Source organism: Pelodiscus sinensis, chromosome 1, assembly GCF_052426305.1.
Source record: "Pelodiscus sinensis isolate ZL-2025 chromosome 1, ASM5242630v1, whole genome shotgun sequence".
Lineage (NCBI taxonomy): Eukaryota > Metazoa > Chordata > Testudines > Trionychidae > Pelodiscus > Pelodiscus sinensis.
The window spans coordinates 244601111-244627877 of record NC_143052.1 but is presented as its reverse complement, the minus strand read 5'-3'; the positions used below and the strand labels follow the sequence as shown (position 1 = coordinate 244627877).

At 42.7% G+C, this 26767-nt stretch overlaps 1 protein-coding gene across 4 annotated transcripts in view; it reads right to left on the bottom strand.

The window, feature by feature from the left end:
* Nucleotides 1-3441: 3441 nt before the first annotated feature.
* The window catches only part of CARS2 (cysteinyl-tRNA synthetase 2, mitochondrial), a 64089-nt gene continuing 40763 nt past the window's right edge, over nucleotides 3442-26767 (bottom strand). For all 4 annotated transcript variants that reach the window (XM_075918559.2, XM_075918552.2, XM_025182911.3 and 1 more), the window contains 6 exons: nucleotides 23307-23373; nucleotides 14060-14198; nucleotides 11189-11312; nucleotides 8707-8808; nucleotides 6463-6717; nucleotides 3442-3648 (listed from right to left, as the gene is read on the bottom strand). In XM_075918559.2, coding sequence (XP_075774674.2) covers nucleotides 3592-3648; nucleotides 6463-6717; nucleotides 8707-8808; nucleotides 11189-11312; nucleotides 14060-14198; nucleotides 23307-23373 — 744 coding nt within the window. In that variant the 3' untranslated portion in view covers nucleotides 3442-3591. The remainder of the gene's footprint in view (nucleotides 3649-6462; nucleotides 6718-8706; nucleotides 8809-11188; nucleotides 11313-14059; nucleotides 14199-23306; nucleotides 23374-26767) is intronic.

Below are 26767 nucleotides of genomic sequence, written 5' to 3'. Positions count from 1 at the left end.
GTAGCTCTGGCCCTTATAATTCATATTTTGGATGCACTGTGACTACTACCTCACCCCAATGCATTCTTGTTTTTCTTTTTAAACTGGTAACCTATTTCTAAAATAGGTTTTTGTATGTTTGCTTTTTGTTCTGTCAGGGTTCTAAGACTTAAAATTAGAGAAGCTGTTTACTCCTAAGGGACTTGACAGTGTTTTACCAAAGCACTGGTTTATAAACTGTCTACTTCTTTGGGGAATATAAGCTATTGTCATTTTCTCCCCTTGGAATTACTTTTGAACTCTAATTCCTAAAATCAAAATTTTAAAAACTGGTTTTAAAATGCGGCTTTTGTATTCATATGCAAGAAGTATTATTCTAAATTACACTTGTAGATAAAAACCAAATCAAATAACCATTTGGTGGTTTTTTTTTTCCACAAAATGAAAATGCTTGATATCAGAGGTCAATAAATTTCAATTTGACTTTGTTTTAACTATACATAAAAGTAACTTTGTTCACCATTGTATACAAATTGTTACAAGTTAATTTTAAAAGATTCTGGAAATGTAGCAAGTTTCTTTCCATAGGAAATAAAAATATAGCAAATAAAACAAAACTGCCTTGTGTATTTTGTTTGCAGTGGCTTGGTCATAGTGAAGATAGCTTATTCTTCATAACATACAATTTTATTACTGACAGATAACACTGTTCATATACAAATTGCTGTGGAGAGCCGAGAAAGGTCAGATCACAAGAAATGTATACATTTGATTTTGTTCTGAGACTCCCAGCTCTACACCAGGGAGCCTGAAGCCCTGGCTTAAGAAAGGTTTCCTGGCTAACATTGTTGCATCTAGTCCTTGGCCTCTGCCATGGAACTAGTTAGGTTTCCAGTGTAACTGTGCCTGTGATTCAAAAAAAAAGGGGCAGGAAAACTGCTTGGTAGTGGCAATTTATTCTCTGGTCAAAGAAATGGCTAGAAAACAAATCTTAAAGCCTTTTAATGTTAGATAACTCCTGCTGGGACTTGTATCTTCAGAAGAGATCTTTGTAGAGCTAAAGTTATTTTTCCCTCTTATATCCTTTCACAAATTGCTTTGTTTAAACATGGAAGAAATCTAGTAAGTGAGATTCTGCAAACTTTTGAAAAATATAATTTGAATTGAGATCTCTAAACCCATCAGTTAAACTAGATATCCAGTTACCTAAACTCTCCAGCTTATGATGAACTTATAAAATTTAGTGTACTTTTCCTAAAGAGCAGGAATAAATTTTGCTAAGTTCTAATCATCACAAAATGACAATGTAAGTAGCGTGAAGTACAATAGACAACTAGCCTGTTATTTTCAAGTTCTTATATTGCACCCAACTACTAATTCCAGATCAGCCAGTGATTTGCTCAAAGGTTTTGGAAAGTCTTATTTGTGTGTTCATTCAGTCCAAAAAGTAGTTATCTTGCAGGGGTGGTGTAAGGATTCATGATTCATCAAGCAAGCCCATTTAATCAATTTCTAATACTAGTGCCTAAGCTTTCTTCACTACCATTGCTAGGGAACTAACTTATTTTGTGCAAAAGTGAGTTAGAAATACAGGCTCCTTGAATCAGAAATAACCCACAAGTAGATTATCTTTTACTTAACCTGGTGACAGGTGTCATAGGACCTTACCTGTATTATCTGATATGGAAAAATCACAAGATGAAAAGTCAGGCTTGTTCTGTGCCTGTGAAGTGTTAAGCTTTAGGCAAGAGAATATTTACCTTCCCCACATTTTGCCTCTGGCTGGTTCAACAGTGGTGAAACTGGCTGCACAAGGAGCATGGGCTCCACAAGGGAAGATTTCCAGCAGAATAAACCATTAACACTAGCTCCATATGAAAGTTCTTTTCTGTCTTTTAGTAAGTGGAAGCTGTTTGACAGGTAAAACTAAGCAAGTCTAAAGTATTTGTTTTCATGGTGTTTGCTATTTAGTTGTAACTGAACCCAGGCTTGGGAACATAATGAGGTATCTCATTGGAAGAGATTGAGAGCCTGCTCCTACCTCAAGTTGTGCAAGAGAAGACACTTTTGTCCTTGTCTGCAATGGAGAAATTATGTTCTTGACAGGACTTATGCCTGTGCACAGTGCTGCTGCTTTGAGACTTTGCACAGGTCTGTACAAGGGAAGGGATGTCAACATGTAGTCTACTATACAGTTGACCAATAAGCCCAAGCTTATCAGTTAATCTTGACTACATGCATTCCCCATCAGAAGCAGCGGGGAGGGGGCAGCAGCACTCAGCTAGGAGACAGGGTGTGGGCACTGGGGCATCCAGTGTGGGGAGTGCCACTAGTAGTGAGGGAGGATTGGGGGGCTGGCACTGGGGCTCTGAAAACAGGCAGCTAGCATGGGAGGGAGGGAGGGAGGTGTCTGCTGGTGGGAAGTCAAAGGAGGAAATCTGGAGCTGTGGGCTTTATATACCAGGGACCAGCATATCCATTCACAAAAGTCTTGGTGGATTGGCAACATTATTTGCATAATGAATATGCAAATAGAATATTACCAGTCTACCAGAAGTTTGAGAATGGGTTTGCCAGTCTTTAGTATAGAAAAGATTAGGAACCACTGCTCTAAGCAACACTTCCTGTGGAAAAGAAGAGGACAGCAAGCATGGAAATGGACTTACAGCTCAGCTGTGGAAAAGATGATTGTTCTTATATAGTCCAGGTTAGACCTCCCTCTGCCAACATTGTCAGGACCTGCCTGAAGGAGGCGATTTGCCAGACCAGAGGAGATCCTTCCCAAAATGGCCTGTGCTGTACTGCTACCCCTGGCTAGGGTTCCTGCCCAGCTGTGGCTACCTGCCAACTTGTCCAAGCTCCACTGCTGGGGATAGAGATCCCTGGCTGCAGGGGCTAGAGGGCCCTACTACACTGCACTCTTCCCTCCATCCCCTCTTACTCCTGCTCCATGGCCCAACCTCCCTATACATGAGCTATGTGGTCTATGAACATCCATGTTGCCTGACCAGAGAGATCTAGTTAAGGGAGGTACTTTTGGTTTTGTTGTCTGTTTAGATAACACTAAACACACTAAGAGTAGCATGTATAAGCTCAAAGATTAGTGTGCTGGTAACCTCTAGTTTTATTATTAGTAGCGTGCAATTACACTGTATACTATTTATGCTCCTGGAACAATTTTTGGAGTTTTCCTTAAAGTTCTAAAAGAAAACATTAGCCAGTTTTGTCTTGGTTGCCTATACCTATCTTCAGCCTAGGCAAGTCACTGGCTAGCTTCCGTGCATTGGCCAGGAAGTGATCAACAGAAGCAACAAGAACTTCTGAGCTGTGCTCTTTTGAAAGCCAATAGAACATGTACTTACTTAAATATGCTGAACCTACCTCAGTTTAATTCACATACAGGAAACAAATCAATGCCTTCTCCATAAAGAGAAAAGGCAAGTTGTTGCAAGAAGAGAGGTATTTAAGTTAAAACAATATTTATTAATAGATAATCAGAAGTCACTACAGATTTCTTTTGCAGTTGATTGGCATTTAATTACATTTGTTCATAAAGCCTATCCTGCCACATGATCAGTCCAACCATGACCTGTGCTACAGCAGCTGCCTCTTTCAGTTCTCTGCTCTTCTTTGATCCACAACTTCCCATGTAGAAATAGTACCCCTGTCCTGTAAAAATAAAGAAGTGGATCAAACCCAGCAATTTTTAAAGTACATGCACTACTTTAGTTCCTGGTTAAACTGTATTCAAATCCTTAAAAGCATAGCATGCATGAAGCAGTGTAAGTGAACGTGAAACACTGCATTAATTTCAAAAGGCAAAAATGCTGCTTACATTAAAAAGCTGTATTTCAAAGTACCTACTTGATTTTAAATCAACATAACTACTGCACAAGTTAAAAAGAGATCCTATCGTCTCTCAGAAAAGATCTTAAATTACTTGGAGTAGAGAGGCAAAAGTTGCTGAGACTGTAGACAGGAGCTGTATATTGGATTAGGTGATGAAGGATACCACAATGCCTCTTAGGCTGTGTCTACACTGGCGTGTTCTTGCGCGAAAATGGCCGCTCTTGCGCAAAAACATGCTGCCTGTCTACACTGGCTGCGTGTTTTTGCGCAAGTACACTGACGATGTACTGTAGAAAATCAGGGCTTCTTGCGTGAGAACTCTGATGCTCCCTCTCAGGAAGAAGCCCTCTTGCACAAGAGCTCTTCCAGAAGAGGCCAGTGTAGACAGGCAACATGAATTTCTTGCGCAAGAAGCCCCTATGGTTAAAATGGCCATCAGAGCTTTCTTGCGCAAGACAGTGTCTACACTGCCACGGATGCTCTTGCGCAAAAGCACATGCCAGTATAGATGCTCTCTTGTGGAAGAGTTTTTGCATAAGAACTCTTCCGCAAAAGAGTTCTTGCGCAAAAACTTGCCAGTCTAGACCCACCCAGTGTGTACACCTTCTCAAAGTTATCAGAATAGGTTTCCATGTTTCAGACTTTTACAGAACTAAAACAGTGTCCTTTATGGCCACTAAAAGAGAATAAAGTGCCCTGTGCACTTTGAGCTCTTTTAGAAGAATGGCATGAGGTTGAATATTTTTACTAAAATATATTGAAAAGTATGATAGTTCAAATAGCTACTGCTACTTAGATATTTGGTTTTAGTTTTGGGAAATGAACAGAAAGTGCCTCTGAAGAATTCAGCAAGTGAAGTTCTTAAACTGTCTAGATTTGAAAATTGACATGTTGACTGGGGATATTTAAGTAGAATGCAGAATTAAATACATATAATTTAAGAGAAAATTAAGAGTTTGATAAATGAGTAAACATAGCAATAGGCTATTTGTCAGCATGAACTCTTTCGCTCAAAAGAATTCAGTTCTATTAAACCTGAAATAAGCTTTTGGAAGATTTAGAGAATGTAAAGTAGATGCAAGAGTTATTGGATAGTCTTACTCGGTTTTTTAAAAATGAAACATTAAACTGTTTGAATCAACAGCATGAGTGACAATGCTGGATGAAATCTTCTATGTTCAGTATCTGAGTCAAAAGGACATGTCCTTTTTAACATTGTCAATCAAATTTTGATATTTTTATAAATAAGTATTTTTATAGTTTAAGAAAAGAAGCTTTCAGGAAAAAAGGACTCAAGTGATTTCTTCCAGGCTAAATTCAAATAAAGACAAACTAACATAAGCATTGTAGGACTTAGAATTTTGGGTTTTCCTAGCTCTCCTTTACTATCAAACATGTTTAAGTGCATTTAACAAATGCCAAATAGTTCTTACATGCTTAATTTAAAAAGACAGCAGGAAGCGACCTCACTTTATCACCATGACTATATGTCTGCACAAGGATTTTTCATCATTAGATTTCCACCAGGGAGCCCAATAAAAGTGCTGGTGTAAATAGTATTCAGGGGACCACCAACAGCTTTTCTACAGAAGTGCTCCTATTGTTGCTAAAACAATGAGAATTTTGCCCCACAAAGAGTGCAGGCAAGGCCCATATGTTGAATTATTTGTGGATCAGACTATCAATACTACTCTAAGAATAGCAGTGTAAAGTGTCTGGCCAAATAATGCATCATCCATCTCTTTCAGACGATAGTTTCTTAAACAGAACTTCATCTGCATAACTTCTAGTGCCAATGCTCAGTGAGGAGCCTCAAGTTCAATGGCTTAATTTTGCAAGGGCTGAGCATGAGTGGATGCCAGTGCCCGTGAGTGAAGGTCTGACTTTGCACAGATTGGCATACTTGTGCTAAAATTACAGGGCTGAAGTGTTGAAGGATTGTAAGGCGTTAGGAGCAGCATTGGATAGAAGGAGATGATGCCGGTTCTTAAAGGTGCAAGGGTACTACCTAGAAGTGCTGCAGGAAGAGACTAAGCCAATTAAGGTGTGTGTTTAAGGGTAGATACTGCTGGAGCAATGGGAAAGGAAAATACTTCAACAATGGCAGTAGGGATAGACAAAAGGCACAGAGAGGGGCTGGAAAAGAAGATGGTTAACCCAAACAAATTAATGTAAGAATGGAGCTATTTAGTGAGAGGACAGAGGTTGCTTTTCACAGTGACTTAGGTAGGTGGGGTTTTTCCCCACTGAAAAGCCATCTCAAATCAGAGTGAAAGAGCATGAAAAATCATTGCAGACAGCGTCTGCATTGCTTCTCAAGCGCCTACTCCAAACTGCTATCATCTTCTGGCCCTTGATTAATCCAGCTAAAGACGAGGTGGGGATTTCCAAACAAAGCAGAGGGCATTGTAATAGCTAAATACACCCTCACTAATCGCAAAGTAGCAATAGGTGAAGTAGAGAGGAGGGTCCGGGGAGAACATAACGTTAACAGTTTGCTCATAAATGAGCTCTTCATTTTTGCTTACTACTAGTCTAAATGCACACAATGCAGAGCACAGGGTGTGATAAGGTCAAAAGGAAGTGCCGTCTTGCATGCATTACAGAAGGAGTTGCAAAGATATTTTCTCAAACCTTTATGTTGATTCCAAATGCAGCAAGGTCTCGCCGCAGGTTGTCACAAGCCTGCAGAAGAGGTTCTCGCTCCAACAACAGCTGCCGCCTCTTCTCTTTCTCTTCCTGTTTCCTTCCCTTTGCTAGAATGGAACCCTCTTCCGCTTCTGTTGGTCCAGGCATAGCAAGAGCATAATTACGCACCTTGACACGGAAGTTCACTAGCTCATCAATCACGCTGGAAAGCAGAGCTGAATTCTTGTTTTCTAGAACAACCTATGCACAAAAAGCTGCAGTATTAAAATAATTGCTCCAGAAAACAAGCAGTTTTCATTTAACAGAATAAATTCAGAAATCAGGCCTCGCCTGCACACAAGGTGTATGTACACTGCAGTCTGGAGTATGCTTATAGCACAGGTTAGCATACCCGCACCAGCTTCTATCAAGCTAGCGCAGCTGAAACCAGTAGCATTGTTGCAGTGGAGCAGGTGCTACAAGCTGCCTAGGTACACACTCTTGTCCGAGCTAGATTAAAGCTAGAGTGGATAATGGTAGTTTATACTGCAGTCATAGTGTAGGAACACACACAAAGTGGTGTAACTGTGCTTATGCTAGTCTAACTCATCCCTCTATAGGAAAGGGAATAATCTATACTGTTGTGCATCAGCATCTTATCCACTTCTAAATTCCGCCTTATGGCTTGACTTTGACATGCCTACAGAAACTTTACATCCAACCATGGCTGGGCAGGTGGCAAACAGACAACTACTCTGGTCTTGTCTGCATGGGGAGTCATTCCAGAATAACTATTCCTGACTAACTACATCTATGGATGCTCTTATTCCAAATTAGTTTAATCCCTTCCAAAAGCAGTGGATCTGGCATGTCTGCACTAGAGCCAAAACTGATGCCTTGGCAAATTGTCATCCCTTTATCAAGGCATCATTTCCATTCAATTACAACAAACTCTCTTCCAGAGAAACTATGCCCAAAGTTCTCAATGTTCTGATCCTACTCTACGCTAGGGATGTAATACTGTAGTCGATTAACCGATTAACTGATAAGAAAAAGCTTACAGGTTAATGCTATAGGCTACACACATTTCCTCCCCTGCCCTTTGCCAGTAAATTTTTGAGTAGGCTGGCCAGCAGCCCGACTAAGTCTTAGCTCGCGCCAGGTCCAGGACCTATCCCTGCTGTAGCTCTGCATTTGAAGTGTTAATCGACTATCAAATTAATCGATATTTAACATCCCTATCTCACACCAACATTTTCAGCACTGGAGAACCTGATAGCATTTCCAAAAGGTCAGAAAAACATGAAACCACACATCCTAGTTAGGGCATATTAACTAGTTAGGGCTGTGTTTGTTCCTATGTGAAAATTAGTCCCCATTCCTTAAAATACAGTATATCACCGAAAATTAACATGATAAATGCATAAAGTAAACGTGGACTGATAAATAGCCATCTTAACAAACCAGCTGTTCAGAAGCCAAATACTTAAGAACCTGCTCTCACTAGCACAGTAATACAGACAACTTGTTTTTATTTCACTCCCCAGACTCATTTCCACTTCATCAGTAGCACAATCGATGATGCACGGGAATATTTAATAGCAGAGTTTGTTCTGTACTACTCATCTGTGTTTAATTTTCCTTCAAGCCACAATTTAAAACGGTATCAGTGCAGCGCTTCCCTTAGGCTGTGCCTACATTGGCACCCTTTGACATGCTTAAAACGGAACAGTTTTTCCGTTATAAGTATTTCCAGAAAAGCGCGTCTACATTGGCAGGATGCTTTTCTGGAAAAGCACTTTTTCCGGAAAAGCGTCCGTGCCAATGTAGACGCGCTTTTCCGCAAAAAAGCCCTGATCGTCATTTTCGCGATCGGGGCTTTTTTGCGGAAGAGACTACTGTGCCCTTTTCTGGAACAGTTTTTCCGGAAAAGGACTTTTGCCTGAACGGGAGCAGCATAGTTTTTCCGGAAAAACAATGACGATTTTACATTAGATCATCATTGCTTTTCCGGAAAAGCAAGTGGCCAGTGTAGACAGCTCGCAGCTTATTCCGTAAAAGCAGCTGCTTTTCCAGAATAAGTGGCCCAGTGTAGACACAGCCTTAGTGTTTATGCCTCAGTTACAAAAATCAGCCTCCAGTTTTAACTAGATTTTGCTGCTTATTTTTATAAAATGCTCTGCTTTTACTACATTGTTGTTATAATACAAACAATGGCTCCCATGATAGACCTTTAGAGAGGTTTCATACCTGCCTTTCTCCGAGAGATATTCCAACAGTGTTAAAGAAGTCCTCTATATAGGAAAGCATGGTTCCATAAACAACAGGGCTTCTAGGAGGAGTTCCACCTTCCTGTTACAAACCACAAAAACAAAGCTGTCTGGATCAATATAATTTATTGCAGGCCTCAAACTGCCAATACAGTTTGAAGTCTATGGCCTTGGCTACATGGAAATTTTTTTTTACCACTTATGCCAGTATAATCCACCAATCTGGACAGTTATTCTGGTCAAATAGTGGGATTTTTTTTTTCAGTTTATTTTAAATGATTTGGGAAGGGTTTAAAGTTAAATCAAAGACACTCTTATATTGAAATAAGTGTCCACACCAGAGGGTTCATAACTATATTTAAATTCTTGCTATAGGTTATTAAAAAAAAACTTCATACATTCTCTGCACCTTGTAGGCCAGGTCTATGAGCATGAGGAAAGATGAAAATTAAATTAACAGTTGAAGGTTTTTCAGGTTAATTAATTACATCAGCTACTTCAACATCATGCTTTGTAGTGCTGAGTGACACATTGTGAAGGTCATTTTCAGACACTGATGGTATTAGGCAGCAAGACAGTGGTGGTCACCCTAGGAGCAGCATTTGTAAACACGGATGCAGGCACACTTTCTGCTGCTACACTTCCCAAATATGAATTCAAGAGTTCACAATCAACATGGTAAAAAAAGGAGAAAAGATATATGGGGACGAAGTCTGGCTAGCAAAGGACAACAGCAATGAACTAAGTTGGATACCAGTGTATACTGAGATGCATCAAGATGAGGTATTGGGTGAGATTTTATTTAACATCCTCATTAATGACTGGAATTAAGCCATAAATAGCATTACGTTTGCAAAACATACTAAACTGGAAGATGTTAGAACCAGCAGCCAGGAAAAAAAACCCAAATGGGTTGAGTGATTAGGAATATGGAAAGAACAAACAAATTAGTTGAGTTTAGGGAAATGCATATTAGCAGTGAAGCATATTAGCTTATGTCTACATTTATGGTGGTGTGTAGAGTACAGGGACTATAGCCTACAGGCAGCTACATGCTGCAGTGAAAGTCTGTTGGTGTCGACATTTGTCATTGTGGTGTGCTCTGGCAATCGGGAAAGACCGCAGCAGCAAGATACAATCCTGTTAAAAAACAGCAGTGTTGACACTGCTTGTGCACATATGGAGCCAGTTATGGTACATCTAAGGTTCTGGCACGTAAGGACACAACTTGCCTAAAACTGTGCCTCACGATCCACGCTGCTGTTCATAGCCGTGTTAGGAGGCCGTGCTAACACTCTGCACACTGCCTTAGCTGTAGACATACTGTTAGACCAAAAACCACACAACACCCAGATATTCCATAGGAGACAAAACATGAAAACAGTGTGTTCAAAGAGATGCCCAGAGCAGGGAAGTGCACTGTCAAGTGCATCCAATTTGGGGCATGATCTGGCCAGAAAGACTGACTACTCTAGGGAATTCAGACACAATTAGAATCATCTGAAAGATTTGGGGGGGGAGGCTAGTTCTAATTCCACTAGCTTTGTTATCAGAGACTTAAACTACAAACTTGACTGAATCAGGAATTGGCTCAATGGTTCAGAAAAGAGCTTTTTAGAGACAAACCAAGGCGAAGCCCAGATCTGAGACGGGTGCTGCTGTAGGACTAATAGGAGACAAAAGTTTAAAAAATAATCCAAATCTTAGTTCTTACTAGATTCAGTCCCACCCCTTTTGCCCCAGTAAAAACAAACTGCCAACACCAGAAGGCGGTTTAACTAAGCAATCAGGGTCAACAAAGCAGAGAGGTTAAAATATATGACCCAAGGCCACAGGGGCATCATTGCCAAAATTAAGAGCCGACCAAAAATCCCGAGGGCTGTGTCTTTGCTTTATTTCCATCTTTGAACTCTTGCATTCAGCCATCCAAAGCCTCCTCTGCTTCAGGATCAGATTTTAAATGGGGTTTCAAGTTGCTGGTGTTTGATATGAAGTGTAGCCAGAGGGGCCGTTTGCAAGCAAATCATAAATGTGCTCTCAGCAGAGGCAACAGGTGCAGGTGAACTAAAACAGGTGCTGTGTTAACCCCCATTGCCACCCCTGGCCATCATAACAAGAAAATAAATAAATCACCCGTCTACTCTTTATCGGTATTATGGAGGTTGAAAGCAGGCAAGGATTAAAGCCTGCAGCACACACCACCCTCCTCAGGTGTCTTTCAAAAGTCTTCCCTATGAATACAAGGCAGCAGGAAAGAAACATGCCTTGGACACAGTGAAGCATAAAACAATAATACAGAATCTAGAGATGCAGTCTGGACAAACGTGTATCTTTAATGTCAACAATGTGTGGAGCTTTGTTTCTGCCCGTTTGCTGCGTGAACAATAAACAAATCTGTCTGAATTAAACAGTAGGACTGTGGGCAGCTGTCATTTTCTGATCTCTGTATCCTAATGGGTTACCTTAGTAACAGCCTTAAGCTGTCTGTTGCCATGGTGAATGAGGTCCATAATTGCAGCAACAGCCCTGGAGGTGTCAAAGTCATCTGCAAATGCAGCCTTTACATTTGCTTTTGTGTTGGCTAGGCTGAAAAGAGAAAAGGTAATGTGTAAGATAAGATGGACAAGTTGCCAGCAGAATACTGAATTCATCTGCTATCAGCCAGAGGGAGTCATCTAAATGACAGTCATTTTGTTCCTAGCCGTATTGTAATGGACAATTCTACAGCAATCAGAAGAAATTCAGTGGAAAAAAAGGGGGGGGGGGGGAAGAAAGCTATGTCTGCCCAAAACTGAAACATGGCATCTACTCAGCAAGTTTTACATCATAATTCCTAGGTGTCAATGGTTACATGAACCTTGTTTGGCCACACAGCCTTTATCATTTGGGAAATCAATTTATAATTCAGAACTAACAATTTTACTTCTTGGGGTTTTTGTAGCAGTTTGTCTTTCCCACTAACTGTGAGTATCTCTGTCCGAGCCCAGTCACATGTGCCCCAAAGTGCTGGCTGCGAGAGAGCTGAACTGAGGTCAGATAGGAGCTTTGCTGCAGCACCACACACCATCTCATATGACACAGGTTCAGGAGCACGCTCTCTCTTCTCATTTGCTGCACTAGTGGGACTTGGGACACTGCGTCTGTGCAGTATCTGGCTCAGAGGGAAAGGCCTGAAGGCCACTGGTTTCAGAGAAGCTTCTGGATGCTAATTTGGGATGATCTCTTGCCTTCTTCCCCCTCAACCTCCAACCCGGGGGAAGAACCACTGGTATCAGTGCAGTTATTTGTAAGAGGAGGAGGAAGAATGTCAAGGGAATAAATGACAAGGTGTGAACAAACTACAGGACTATGTAGCACTTTAAAGACTAACAAGATGGTTTATTGGATGATGAGCTTTCATGGGCCAGACCCACTTCAGTGAGGGCTGTCAATGTTTCCTCCCCTCTACTGTTAAATCAACCCTCTGACCCCACTGACTTCAGTATGCCGGTTGACATTAATGGCTGCACCCCAACCTTCTTGAGAGCCTCAAACATTATGCCCTTCTCACTCTTCCCTTTGCAGCTATTCTGTGTCTGGTGGCAACTGCTCATTACAGATTAGACCATTGCTCTTGAAGTATCTACCACTGCCCTGTCATTAACATCACTCATCTGCTCAGTCTCAGCCACTCTTCTGCTGCTGACACCCAAATAAACATATCGGCTGTGTCTACACTGGCATGAATTTCCGGAACTGCTTAAAACGGAATACTATTCTGTTTTCAGTTTTTCTGGAAAAGGAGCGTCTACATTGGCAGGCTGCTTTTCCGGAAAAGCCCTTTTTCCGGAAAAGCGTCTGTGGCCAATGTAGACGCGCTTTTCCGGAAAAGACTACTGGGCTGTCTACACTGGCCCTTTTCCGGAACAGTCTTCCGGAATAAGGACTCATGCCTGAGCGGGAGCAGAATAGTTTTTCCGGAATAGCGGCTGATTTTGTACAGTAGAGCATCGTTGCTTTTCCGGAAATTCAAGGGCCAGTGTAGACAGCTCGCAGCTTATTCCAGAAAAGCGGCTGATTTTCCGGAATAAGTGGTCCAGCGTAAACACAGCCATCCTATAAATCCTTCACAGACAGCCCCTTTCAGCTTCCTTTCCTCCCCTCTCAAACAGGGCAATACCTGACTGCCTTAGCTTTCTTCAGCTGGCTGTCCCCAGCTGCTCCTATTTGGCTAGATCCTCCCTCAGCAGCATACCTAGCTCATTCACTTTCTCTCAACTATTACTTGTCCACTTGTCCCTCAAGACCACAATCTTGCCAGTCTCAGCCACCTACTCCTCTTAGAAAGGCCTGGTACATACATGCAAATACTTCCCACTACTTCTACAGCACAGCCTGCTTCCACTGCCCATCCATGTGCTTGAAATTATTACTGCAGCTACCTACGACCTTCCAAAACTGCGCCAGTTTATTCAGGAGGCCCCAGCTTCTCCTTAAGAGGGTGGGGAGGTGTTTCTTCTGGGGGGGGGGGGGGTGCTGGACCAGATTCACGGCTGGGGAAGGGGGCAGGCTATGCACCCCAGCCTCTCTTTGGAGGGAGGAGGGGGCTCTTGTGGGAAGTTGCCAAGGCTGTGTTTCCAGGCTCCGGGGGTAGTTCTGTAGGGATCATAGCAGAGGAGTGGCAGGGGGCTCTTCTTCCCAGTCCACCATTGTTTTGGGGAAGGGGTGCCACTTATTCGGTCCACTGGATGGTCATGTGGAGCCCCCTCCCCAGCTGTCCACTCTTCTGCTGGTGCTTCTTCCCCCCATCCCCCAGTGGTCATGCTGCAGTATAGCTGTCCCCTCACACTCACTGCCCCCAGAGGTCACTGTGAAGTATATCTGGCCTCCAATCAGTTCCCTCCTTTTTATGGAAAAACAGTCCCATTCCAGGCACTTCCCATTTTCATGGCACAACCAAACCCTGGTCTTGCTTTAAGTTATGGTAAGAGGAAGCAGCATACCAAATTTGGTGGTCCTAACTCTTACCATTTAGGAGGAGTTCTTCAACAAATGGACTCACAGACAGACACACGCTAAAATTATATATGTAATCACTGGAAGATTCTGACTCTCTCTCTCTCTATACAGCCTCTCCCTGAGTTGCAAACGGTTGAGTTACAACCGATCGCACTTATGACCAAAGCCCCCATGGAGCGGTCGTAAAGGCGGTCACCGAGTTACGAACACGACCCGCGCTTACGAACAGTTCGAGTTATGGAGCAAGTGTTAGTCCGTAACTTGTTCGTAACTCGGAGAGTGGCTGTATATACGTGTATATACACACACACACACACACACACACACACACTCACATCTCCCACAGTATGTCTTCCTTAATGGGATCACACACCAGCTGTCCTTTCATATAAGCATTGGCATCACTAATGAAGTAAGAGATTGCCTGAAGGAGGTTCTTTGCATCATTCATGCTATCATCACCAAATTCTATTGCTGTGAAAATAAAAAAATATATAGGTTATGATACAGAAGATACTATGCAGTTTATAGGAAACAGTTACATGAAAAAATATTACAAAAAAATTATTTACTATTAAAGAGAGTCCTTTACTATTTATCATCACGGCAAAATTTTAGTTTAATTGCCTACAAACTTAACTAAGCAACATTGATCTTTAGTTATATTACATGTAATGGTTCTAAAACACTCCAGTAATTGAAAATTGTACAGCACTTGTTTACAGAAAGCAAATACAATGGCCCAAAGATTATTGAAAAAATGTACCTGAAGTAGAATGCAACTGATTTTTTAAAATAGTCTTTCATGTACTTAATTTTTCCATCTAAGAGGCACCCCAAAATATCTAAAACCAGCCATCTTTGTAATTACCACCAAAATTAAGAATACAACTCACTCAAAAATATTGAAATATCACATCTTCTGATGTGTAATACAAAATATTTACCTGTTTTTAAAGAAGCAGACATATTATGTGTTTAATTAACCGTAACAGCAACTTCAGTCCATCATACCAATGTATTTCAGGGAGCTTGGTATTGCATTATAAGGGATTCTTGTCAAAACCAGAATATGTGTTCCATCTATCGGCCCCCCGCAATCAGGGAATCTCAAAAGCCATCAATTATTTCCTGCACATTACCCAAAGTCACAGGGTACTTTAGAAGAAGGAGGCAATTAATTGTCCTGCACGCTTACATCTCCCACAGCTCCCATCATGGATTTTCCGAATGCAAACTGATTTGCAACTGACCAGTAGCAGTTTGGAGATGCCAGCTTCCACACAGGAACTACCACTCACTTTTCCACCATGAGGGAAGCTCTTTCTGGTCTCCTTGTACAGCAGGACAAGAGCGAGTTCTGCACACAGTTCCAGGAAAGTGGCTTTGCACATTCACAAGTTCTGCAACCACTGCTCATCTTTCCATCCCTGCATCACAATGTGATACCACCACTCCATGCCTGGTTTCCTGAGCCTAGTACCGATGGATCCACTGTGGCTGAAAAGTGGCATGAAATGAAGTAGGAAACCCATGGAACGATGGGACAGAAAGATCTGTGTCATGGGACAAGGAGCATGTCTCTATGAATGCTCCACAATCCGTTCCCAGAACTCCCAGTGGAAAAAAGGAGGCAATTGCTACCCACAATGCACTGTGGGATTGCTACCCATAATGCAACTCTCTGTGGATGCAGGAGCAACAACTGTGGATGTGCTCATCCAAGAAAAGGAACATTATGTGGACATGTTCCACCAATGTTATTAAAGCAACTTATGGTAATTGACAAAACTTATTTAACTTTGTAATGCAGACACGACCTTCAAATAGTCCTGTGTTCTATAGCATGTCCTGCCTTATTAAGCATCTGTGCTTACTTTGTACAGGCAGCAGCAGTCACTCCTGTGTGATTTTGTAGACTGCTGCAACAGTCTCATTATTCCCACTGGATTCCAACCGTGTGTGATTTCCTTTTATCAAAGCAGTCTATATTTGCATGGGCAGTGCTCTGTCCTTTATCAGATGAGAAGAGCACAAGAACCCAGACTCACTGCAGATAGTCTTCACATCTTGTAAATGAATTAATGAAGGCGTGGACAATTATGTGTAGCCATTCATCAGCTGCAGGGCTGCTGGCATTTCTCCTTGCCGCAGGGCCAGTCTTAGAAGTTTTGCTGAGCTATCGAGCCTTTGTATTACATACATATATATTATGTATTTGAGGTATCTATTCTTTAAAACAAAAAAACCGATTGTCCAGGGCTCCAAGTGCCTTAAGTTCATGTCAAAGACCCACTGATATACTCAAAACTCATTTTGCCTTGTGAAAGGTGCAGAGACCTAAGGTAACAAGCATGCAATCTGTAATAGCAGCATTCCTGCTACAGAAAACTGTTTATGCCCTCATTTAGGGCTTGCTCAGCATCCAGAGCCATCTATAATTTGCTCTTTATTTTCCCTAGTAATGAAGGTCAGTTGCCGAGAGTAAGGCCAAGTCTACATTACAGGTGCTACCATGTAGCATGGTAGATGCTACCTATATCAATAGAAGTGGGTTTTCCATTCAGGTAGCTAATCCACCTCTCCAAGAAGCAGTACATAGTTAATTCTTCCATAGACCTAGTAGCATCTGCTCTGGGGATTAAGTCAACCTACCTGTGGTGCTCATGGCACAAAATTTTTCACTGCCCTCAGCTGCTTAGCTAGGTCAATCTAATTTTTAAATGTAGACCAGGCTTCAGTAGACTCTTTCATCCCTTTCTGTGAAATATTTTTAGGAATAAACAGCATCTCTAGAGCTTTCGAAGCCAAGGCCGTGGTCTACTCTAAAAAATAAGATCAGCCTAGCTCCATCTATCAGAGGCTATGAAAAATGTTGCATCCTGAGCACTGGAATTAGGCTGTCCTATCCCCCAAGGAAGACGCAACTCACTGAATGGAAGATTTTTTCCACTGAGATAGCTCCCCCCTCCTGGAGAAATGGATTAACTACACCGAGGAAATCCTCCTTCCATCAGCATAGGAAGCACCTTTCCTATTGTGCTACAGCAGCACAACTGCAGTGCCGTACCTGCAGTGCCGGCCTTAGGCTGTTTCAGTCGAATCGGACCCCATGCCCCTGCACCCGGAAGTGCCGGCGAGTTACAGAGCCGGGGGCCCTGCTCCACCAATATGTGGAGCTGGGTCTCTCCCCCGGCTCTGCCCGGAGCGGGCCCCGGACCCTTCTGCCAGCCTCCTCCTCCCCCTGCGCGTCCTCCCACCCCCGCTCCCAAAGCGTCCCCCGCGGCCCCTGCCGTGCACGGCTCCTCCTCGCCGCCTGCTGCCCATGTGCGGCGCTGCACATGGGCGGGGAGGACACCCGGGCCATGACATCACGTCACATCACGGCCCGGGATTTTACAAGTCCTGGGAGGCCATGTTGCGGGGCCTCACTGGCTCCGGCCCCAGCCCCACAACCACAACCTGGAAGGCAGAAGGTAGGGAATGGGCTTGTGCGGCGGCGGGGGCGGGAAGGGCAGGGCCTTGGCCTTAGGAGGAGGTGGGGGGCTTGGGCGGTGGGGGAGGGGCGGGGATGGGGGAAAGAGGAAGGGGTGGAAGGAGAAGGCACCAAGAGACATGGGTGCAGGAGAGACAAATGCCAGGGGGCCAAGGGCAGGAGGGGAGGTGTCAGTGGGAGTGGGGACAGGGTGATGCTAGGAGAGGAGAGGAGAAGGGCATTGGGGGCTAGAGGGGGAGGTGCTGGGAGAAGGCTTGAAAGAAGGGATGGGCATGAGAAATGTGGGGATGGAGCAAGGCATGTGTGAGGGCACAGAGGGGCAGGAGGGAAATGTGGCAGAGAGTGGTGAGGGGGTGGGCATCAGGGAAAAAGAGGGCAAAGGGGACAGGGGCAGTAAGGGAAGGGGAAGGCACCAGGAGAGTGCAGGGCTAAGGGAAGGTGCAGGTGCCAGATTTTTGGGGTGAAGCAGAAGGGCAGACACCTGCAGGGGAGGGACCAGCACCAGAGGAGAGAGGCAAGGGAAGTGTGAGAAGAAGGGATGAGGAGAGGTAGCTCACATGAGCAGAGGGGGGCTACTGGAGGAGTGGGCACAGGCTAATGGAGGAGGGCAGGTCGCAGGAGGGCTGAGGGCAGTGAGAAGGGCAGGAGTCAGGACAGCAGAGGAGGGTGAGGGGTTAGGGGCAGCAGGCACCAGGGGAGCTGATGGAGCAAGGGGAGACATGGCAGCAGAGAGAAAAGGTAAAGGTTTAAAAATATTTATTAACAACTTGGTATGCTGCCCACGGCCAGTTTGTTTGTGCCCCGCAGAGCGGTTTGGATTTATGTGGAGATCAACACGTGGCCGGTGAGTGGGAGCCAAAACAAAAAAGTAGTCAGTTTAATGATCTTCTGTTGAAATGTTTTAGTAGTTAAATTCTTGGACTGTCATTGCTCATGAAAAGTGCTGTCACATGTGTAGAAATGGGATAAATATTGCATTTTATTAATATCAGCAGAACTGACTTAAATAGGGCCTGTGTGTTGTGTAGTCTTGCCTTAATCTTTGTATTCATGCCTATCAGTGCGAGAGAAGCTATTTGTATATATTTGCTTGCATATGCAACCACACTTAAGTTGAGGCCCTCAGCATGTTAAGTATCAGTGTGGCTCCCGGGACTTCCAAAGTTGACTTGCCCTAGCTCATCCCTGACAGGTGTCTGTCTAACCTGGTCTTAAATATCTCCAGTGATGGAGATTCCAAAATCTCCCTAGGCAATTTATTCCAATGTTTAACCATCCTGACAGGCAGGAGGTTTTTCCTAATATCCAACCTAAACCTCCCTTGCTGCAATTTAAGCCCATTGCTTCTCATCCTAATCTCAGGGGCCAAGCAGCACAATTTTTCTTCCTCTTCCTAGTGATACTCTTTTAGATACTTGAAAGCTGCTCTCATGTCCCTTTTCAGTCTTCTCTTTTCCAAGGTAAACAAGGCCAATTTCTTCAGCCTTGCCTCATATCTCATGTTCTCTAAACCTTTCATCATTTGTGTTGATCTTCTCTGGACTTTCTCCAGTTTCTCTACATTTCCTGAAATGTGGCGCCCAGAACTGGACATGATACTCCAGCTGGGGCCTGACGTAGATGGCTCATTCCCTGCCTACAGGACATGAGACTGGGTGGGTTAATTTCCAATCCTTCCTCCTGTTTATTCGTTTCCTAAGCCAGGAGGGCACAGTAATTCTGATGGGGATTGGAGAGGGGATGGAAGCCAGATCCAAGATCAATGAGCCCTGGGAAGTGGGCCCATTGAAGGGAGACTGGACCTGTGGATGCCTTGGGAGTCAGCAGCAAGGGCCTGCTTTGGGAAGCCCCCTCTTTGGAGGTGAATGTGGCAGCATTGAGACACCACCCAGAAGCTAGCACCACAGACACTAACTGCAGATTCATGGGACGGCTCTCTCAGATCTTTCACACGCATAAGATGATAGATCTGCAGGAGGGGGGGGGCAGTGACGTAGTGAGGGGGCCGGAAGGGTCAGTTGCCCCTGGAAGAAAAATAATATAAAATGGATCAAAATTATAGGTGCTTTGTGAATATGCTGACTTGAGAGTGGAAAGATTTCATATTATCATATATGATTCCTGGTAACCCATCTCAAATATGAAAAACTAGGTTGATACCTGTTCATAACAGGAGCTGTTGAATTCGGGTCATCATTTGCAGTATCTCATTAGGTTGTTTAGTGGAGAAGTTGTTGTTGGGTTTTTTTTTATTCATACTGTGGGCAAAGCATGGGCTCACAAGAATTCCTCCATTGTTTTACCATGAGTCTCAAAACATTTGGTGTTTTTCTAAAGGCCTGGAGTCAGTTGATTATGTAGGAATCTCAGCTTTCATTTAAAAAAAAGTTCTTTATACTTCTGGGCCTTACAGCTAAGGAGGAAAGCTTTAAAACATGAACCCTAAATACTCAAACAAAAGGCCAATAAAATCCAACATGTTTTATTTTTTAAATATTTTATGACTTGTAGACCATTCTCATAACTTTGTGCAGGCGTCCCTTGTGATTTGTGGGTTGGCAATACTGCTCTTTGGTGAATTTAGAGAGAGGTCTCTCCCTTCAGTTTCCCTTTCCACCCTCCTTTTTTGTCACAGGTCATCAGAGAATCAGAGAGACAATGGAGAGTAGGGTGAGTCCATGACTATGGTTAATGACTGGTCAGAGTGACTGACTATTATCAGCCAGAGGTCTGAATGAGCTATCTACTGCCATCTGTTAATCAACTGTAGGAAAAGGCTTCACAAGCAGACCTTATTTATATAGACAACCTATTTTGCCACAGAGATCAGTAGACACTTGCTGTGTCAAGGTGATCAATTTTGGCTCTTTTGGGTTGAAATTCACTTAAGACTTGGAGCTGGGAGAATGAAATGTTGTTATCCATATTGTATGATTAAAAGACCTGAACTGAATATGACCGGGCTTAGGGTCTACCATAACTTGAACACTAAGCAGAGGATAGTGAGTCACATCTAACTGAAAGTCAGAAAAGATGGAAACAGCTTTTATTTCTGGTGGTGTAGAGTCTATTTGGGAGTTCTCAATTATATCTGACACTTTACATCCAGGCTGCGTCTAGACTGGCAAGTTTTTCCACAAAAGCAGCTGCTTTTGCGGAAAAACTTGCCAGCTTTCTACACTAGCTGCTTGAATTTCTGTAAGAACACTGACGATCTCATGTAAGATTGTCAGTGTTCTTGTGGAAATGCTATGCTGCTCCTGTTAGGGCAAAAGGCCTCTTGCGCAAATGCTTTTGCGCAAGAGGGCCAGTGTAGACAACGCGGTATTGTTTTGTGAAAAAAAGTCCCGATAGCGAAAATGGCGATCGGGGCTTTCTTGCACAAAACCGCGTCTAGGTTGGCACGGACGTTTTTCCACAAAAAGTGCTTTTGCGGAAAAGTGTCTGTGCCAATCTAGACACTCTTTTCCGCAAATGCTTTTAATGGGAAAACTTTTCAGTTAAAAGCATTTGTGGAAAATCATGCCAATCTAGACGTAGCCCCAGTGTTTAAAGGCAGAGCTGACTAGAATCAATTGAGAGTCCTTGTCTCATCTCAGACAAGGATCTGAGGAAGTGGGTCTGGCCCACGAAAGCTCATCATCTAAAGACTAACAAGATGGTTTATTAAAGTGCTACATTGTCCTGCATTTTGTCTCATCTCAGTGATCGCTTGAGCAAAAATCATTGATAAAATCTTGTGTAGACTGACCTTGGACTCAACATGCAGGCAGTGTGTTGAAGGGCAGTGCAAAGGAGGCAATGGTAGTGAGGTACCATATTACCTAGTGAAATCATTGGTGCTGAAATCACTAAGGCCTGGAATTTGACCACAGAATTGACACTTTCTTAACAAAGACTCCATTTTTGCTATTTAAAAAGTAAATCAATGTAACAGAAAACTGCAACGCCCTCTGGTAACTTTTTAAAAATCAAACTTTAAACTTTATTGAAAAAATTGGATAGTTTGCAATTGAAAATATTTGACCTACACTTAAGGCAACTGATTTAATTTTGTGTAAAATTTTGCATAATAAAGGATGGCTTTTTTTTGGAAAATGTTCAAGTACATTTTGATCAGATCTATTTCTGATGTGATATGTGGGTGTGGGGTCTTTTTAATTTTTTTTTGCTCAACAACAAAAAAAAATCCTGGTTGGGGGGTGGGGAGCCCCCCGCCAAAGTGGTTCGAATTGGGCCCCGCACTTCCTAAAGCCGGCCCTGCGTACCTGTGCCGCTATAGTGCAGACACACCCTAGCATGAGCAAGGATCCATTGAGACAGCAGAAAAGCGTAGCTCCCACAAAGAGCTAGTTACTTCAGCAGCAAGACCACCTGCCAGTGAACTGCTTGCACATGAAAATTCCCAGCATGTTACAGATCAGCACACGTTACCAAAATAATAGGTCTTTAACTACCTCAGCTCTCTCAATTTTACTGTTATAGCTGCAACTTTGGGGTGCCTCGTGGCCCGCTCAATGATCACCACAGTACAAGGGTAGTATGCTCTGGCCCATAATTACAATACCATCAGCAAGAATGGACTGTGTGACCAGTAACAATCTCAATTCTCTTTCAATGAATTTCAATAGGGTGCACTGAATAGAGTAAAACTGTTGCTGTCTGCATTAAGATCCATTTTGTGTAAGTGGGCTATTCACTGCTTTAATGCAATCTGGCATGCAACAGAGAGAAACTTGGCACAGGATTTTTTGCAGAGAATTTCAGTTCCTTTCAAAGGACTATTAATTTATCAAATAGTAATTCAAGTGAATTTCAACATGCCATTAAACAATGTTAAAGCTCCCCTTTTAGCCACCTGAGCCACAAAACTACAGTGATTACAAAAATATAAATACACAAGTAGTGCTCCTAACATTAATTAACAGATGTGTTGTGAGCAAGACACGAGAAGTCATTCTTCTGCTCTACTCTGCACTGGTTAGGCCTCAGTTGGAGTATTGTGTCCAGTTCTGGGTACCACATTTCAAGAAAGATGTGGAGAAATTGGAGACGGTCCAGAGAAAAGCAACAAGAATGATTAAAGGTCTAGGGAACATAATCTATGAAGGAAGACTGAAAGAATTTGGCTTGTTTAGTTAAAAAGAGACGATTGAGAGGGGACAGGATAGTGGTTTTCAGGTATCTAAAAGAGTGTCACAAGGAGGCGGGAGAAAAATTGCTCTGCCTGGCCTCTGAGGATAGAACAAGAAGCAATGGGCTCAAACTGCAGCAAGGGAGGTTTAAGTTGGACATTAGGAAAAAGTTCCTAACTGTCAGGGTGGTTAAACATTGGAATAAATTGCCCAGGGAGGTTGTGGAATCTCCATCTTTGGAGATATTTAAGAGTAGGTTAGATAAATGCCTATCAAGGATGGTCTAGACCAGTGGTTCCCAAACCTTTCGGCATCACGCCCCCTTTTTGATTTTTGAAAAACCCTCACCCCCCCCAAAGAAAGTAGCAGCAAAACTTGTTTTAAAAAAAAAAAAAAAAAAAAAAAAAAAAAAAAAAAAAAAAAGGAACTGACAGGGCAGCAAAACTTGATGGGGGGAGGAGGCTGGGTCGTCTCATGTCCCCCCCATGGAATTTCTTAATGCCCCCCAGTTTGGGAACCCATGGTCTAGACAGTACTTGGTCCTGCCATGAGGGCAGAGGACTGGACTCGATGACCTCTTAAGGTCCCTTCCAGTCCTAGAATTCTATGATAATACACCAATACACTGGGTTCTTTCCCCAAATTTTGTTAATCTTAATCTCTACACAACTGGCTTCTACAGATTAAAAAATCAGAGATAAGTAGAGTTTATGAATAAAAGCCTCAATGTGGTGGCTTGACTGGGGATTTTCTGAATCAAGGCCCTACAAAAGCACATTTGCAAAATGCTGAACAGTCTTCTATTCATGGAAATTAAATTAGCTTAGCCCCACACGAAGATAACTACACACTGCAGCACTGACACCTCAGTATTTTGGAGTACTGTGTGAAAAGGCAAACTAATCAGCACCCCCCCCCACACACACAACCACACACTATTTTTTTTCTTACCCGATCTGTACTTGCTGCGCAAACAAAACATTCTGAATTCATCCGCTGAATTCTTCATCAAAAATTCCTAATCAATATATAAATAAATAAAAATCAGTATTGTACCAGATACACTGGATCTTCTCTGTGTAATTTTACACTTTCTTTTTGGTGTGATTTGTATGTCTGCCTTTTGTGTTCATTTTGGGAAGGATTAATAAATACATTTGTGATTATCCAGTTTTGCAATTATAATTCACCTTTCAATTTTATTTTAAAGTTTATTTGTGACAAAATTAAACTACACAATATCAGATTGATGCCAACTGTTGGTGCAAAGCAACGATGGGCAACCTAGGCTAGTGAGTGGGCTGCATGAGCGGCCCTCCATCTCAATGGACCGCAAGATTGTCGTAAGATGATAGTTTCCCCAAGATAGGACAGTTTTGCTAACTACACTTACATACCTAGAAGCGGATTCAACCATAAGCGGGGTAAGCGTATTCAACCATAGCAGGGCTTTGATTGGATGTGGAGGGAATGCATGGCTCTCACAGTCAATGTTATGTGCAATCAGCACACACCTCACTTCCCATGCCCTTGCTTTAGGTGTGTGTCACTTTAGCAATACCAGTAGGGGAAAAAAAATTTGTGGAAGGAAAACTAACAGAATCTGGCAACCCTGCTCATGGTCAATGGTAAACAAAATCTCTCTCGGGCTGCATGCAGAATCCCATTAGACCGCAGGTTACCCCCCACAGAAGTAATTAATTGAAAGATGGACTCTGAAAATTAAATATTTATAATGACGATCATCCCACACAAACACACAGGATAAAGGACAAAGAGAAAAATAAACCTGAAACGTTCTGCTGAGATTCAGAGACAATAGTAATGGCAAGGGAGAAGTAGGAATAAGAGTAGGAATAAGAGATCCTTCGGAAAAGGGCTTTTTTCCGGAGGATCGGGCCGGATCGGGGCCAGTGTAGACGCTCTTTTCCGGCTTTTCTAAAAGCCGGAAAAAAGCGGCAGACATTTTTATTTAAATGCCGCGGGGGATATTTAAATCCCCCGCGGATTTCCCTATTACGATCTGAAAAATTAGCATGCCCCTTCCGGAAAAGGGGCCAATGTAGACGAGCCCGATTAGTTTAATTTAGGTTATAATTAGAGGAATAGAATATGTCGGAATAGAAGGAAAATTGGGACTCTATGGCAGTTAACTGCTCCTCTACTCCCCTGATTTATCCATAATGATGTATCAAAATCTTACTTGTCCAGAGGGTAGGTCCCTCATTTTGAATTAATGTTAAGGTTGCTTTAAAACTTCACTCTTGTAATAAAAGAATTTGACAGCGTATTCTAAAGAACCATTTCAAATCATGATGGTTTATTTAAAAATGGTCAACCTCTTGACAACCTTGTCTACTGCTCAGCACAAAGAGTGGCAGGTAACAGTGAATGCTACATTCACAATCTTTTAAATCAGCAGGTGAGAGGTAGTAAATTGGTAGCATCCAAGTGCTGCTGAACTTTAGCATTTCAATGAGAACTTAGTACAAGTAGGAAAAGATGGGAAAGTAAAGAAATGCACATAGAAATTTAGCTTCTGTTTCAATATTAAAGCAAGTGGCACAGTGGAGGTAGCAAAACTTTGAGCATATATAGCATCTAGAAGGAAAATAGAAATAATTGGGGCAACTAAGGCTAAATTAAATTAAGAATCAGATTGGGATATGAAATCTTTCTAAACCCTTTATAGAACTCAGTTAATTCAAAATATCTGAAGACATTGTGCTAGTTTGTGGCAGAAGAGTATTATGCCTTAGGAAGGAAATAAATGAATCAAAACTCTGAGTTGGGGCAAGGACCATACGATACATCTGAATTGGAAAAGGATGGATGGATATTTGTTTTTAAATCTATGTTTTGGGGAGAAACAGGTTGTCCTTCAAAACAGGATGTGTGGGAAATAGGGATGTTAAATTGTGTTTAATCAGCTAATCGAGTAGTCGATTGAATTTCCATAGACTACTCAATTAGTCAATAAGGGGGGGAAACTGTAGAGCCGCAGTGGATGGACTGGGTGTGAGCTGGGAATCAGCTGTCCCAGCTCACGCCCAGTCCCCCCACTAGCCTCTGCCTCCCCTGCTCCCCCACAGAGACAGTGCTGGCGTGGGAAAACCAGCTTTTAAATCAGCTTCCCCCCTCCCAAGCACCAGCTCCTGCTCCCCCCTTGCTGCCTCTGTCAGAGGGAGGAGTGACTAGTTGAGTTACTACTCAACAAATATATGCTTATTGGGTAGTTGACTAGTCGCTTACTTCCCTAGTGGGAAAACTGAAAGTATTCACACAAAACCAGTTTTGGGGGAAGAATATGAATAGCTATTTTAGCAGGCCAGAAGGTGTGTGCATGTGAAACACTTCAGAAAAGCACAGTTTGATCAAGGGCATCCAATATGGCTGCAGGAAAGGACAGCTGTGCCTCGTCGACTATCTGCAGTGTGTTCAGTATATTGCTGGTATGGAGGCAAAGGGAAGGCAGTAAAGCAGGCAGCAGCATTCTAGTCTTGAATTTTTCACAACACATGAAAAGAAGTCCCATGTGGGGTTTAAATTTCAAGATGCTGAATGACTAAAGGGGAGGAAGTTTGGTTTACTGCTCTGAAAATTACCTATGGGGCAGGATTACATTCATTAATCCTGGCTAAATCTATTTATATTTAGACTAAAGAAAAATGACCCATGAGGTACTGCAGGGAGGAGTGCTCAGTCAGCAGTTATTTAGTTTTAAATGTATCTGACTTGCCTGGATGTAGAAGTTATTTGCGATGACAAAGTTCTCCTCACCTGTGCAAGAACATTCTCTCAGCACATAACATTCCATTAGAAATGCAACTGAGGAGGACTTCTATTTTTTGAAGTTGTGCATATTGTGGTAACCCTCATTCCTCTAATTCCTCTCCAGCATCTGTCTACACTAGGAAAATTACTGTCAAAATTGTCAGCAATAGATAGCTTTCCTATGGCAGATGAGGCTTAGCTGTATATACAGACAGCATCAGGAGAATTAAGAATAAAGCAGCTCACATTGCACTCTGATTTTCAAAGGATTATAATTAGTTTTCCAGGAGGGCAGAGAAAGAGGAATGAATGTGCTGAGACAGTCTTTTAATCCTAGTCTACATGAGGTAAATTACCCATTGCTGACAACGGATGTCAGAAGTGAGTGCAGCTGAACTGATGCTCAACACAGCTTAATTGTAATCAAGGACAAACTGTTTTCCACACTAAGGATGTTAAAATGCGATTATCTGGCTAATCGGATAGTCGATACAATTTGTACCGACTATACGATTAGTCGATAAGGGCTGCTCTGCAGAGCCGCAGCGGGGGTAACTCAAGGAGCCAACTCAAGCCAAGATTGAGCCGTCCTGGCTCGTGCCGGCTCTGGAGTCACCTGCGTGGTAGCTCTGCACTGT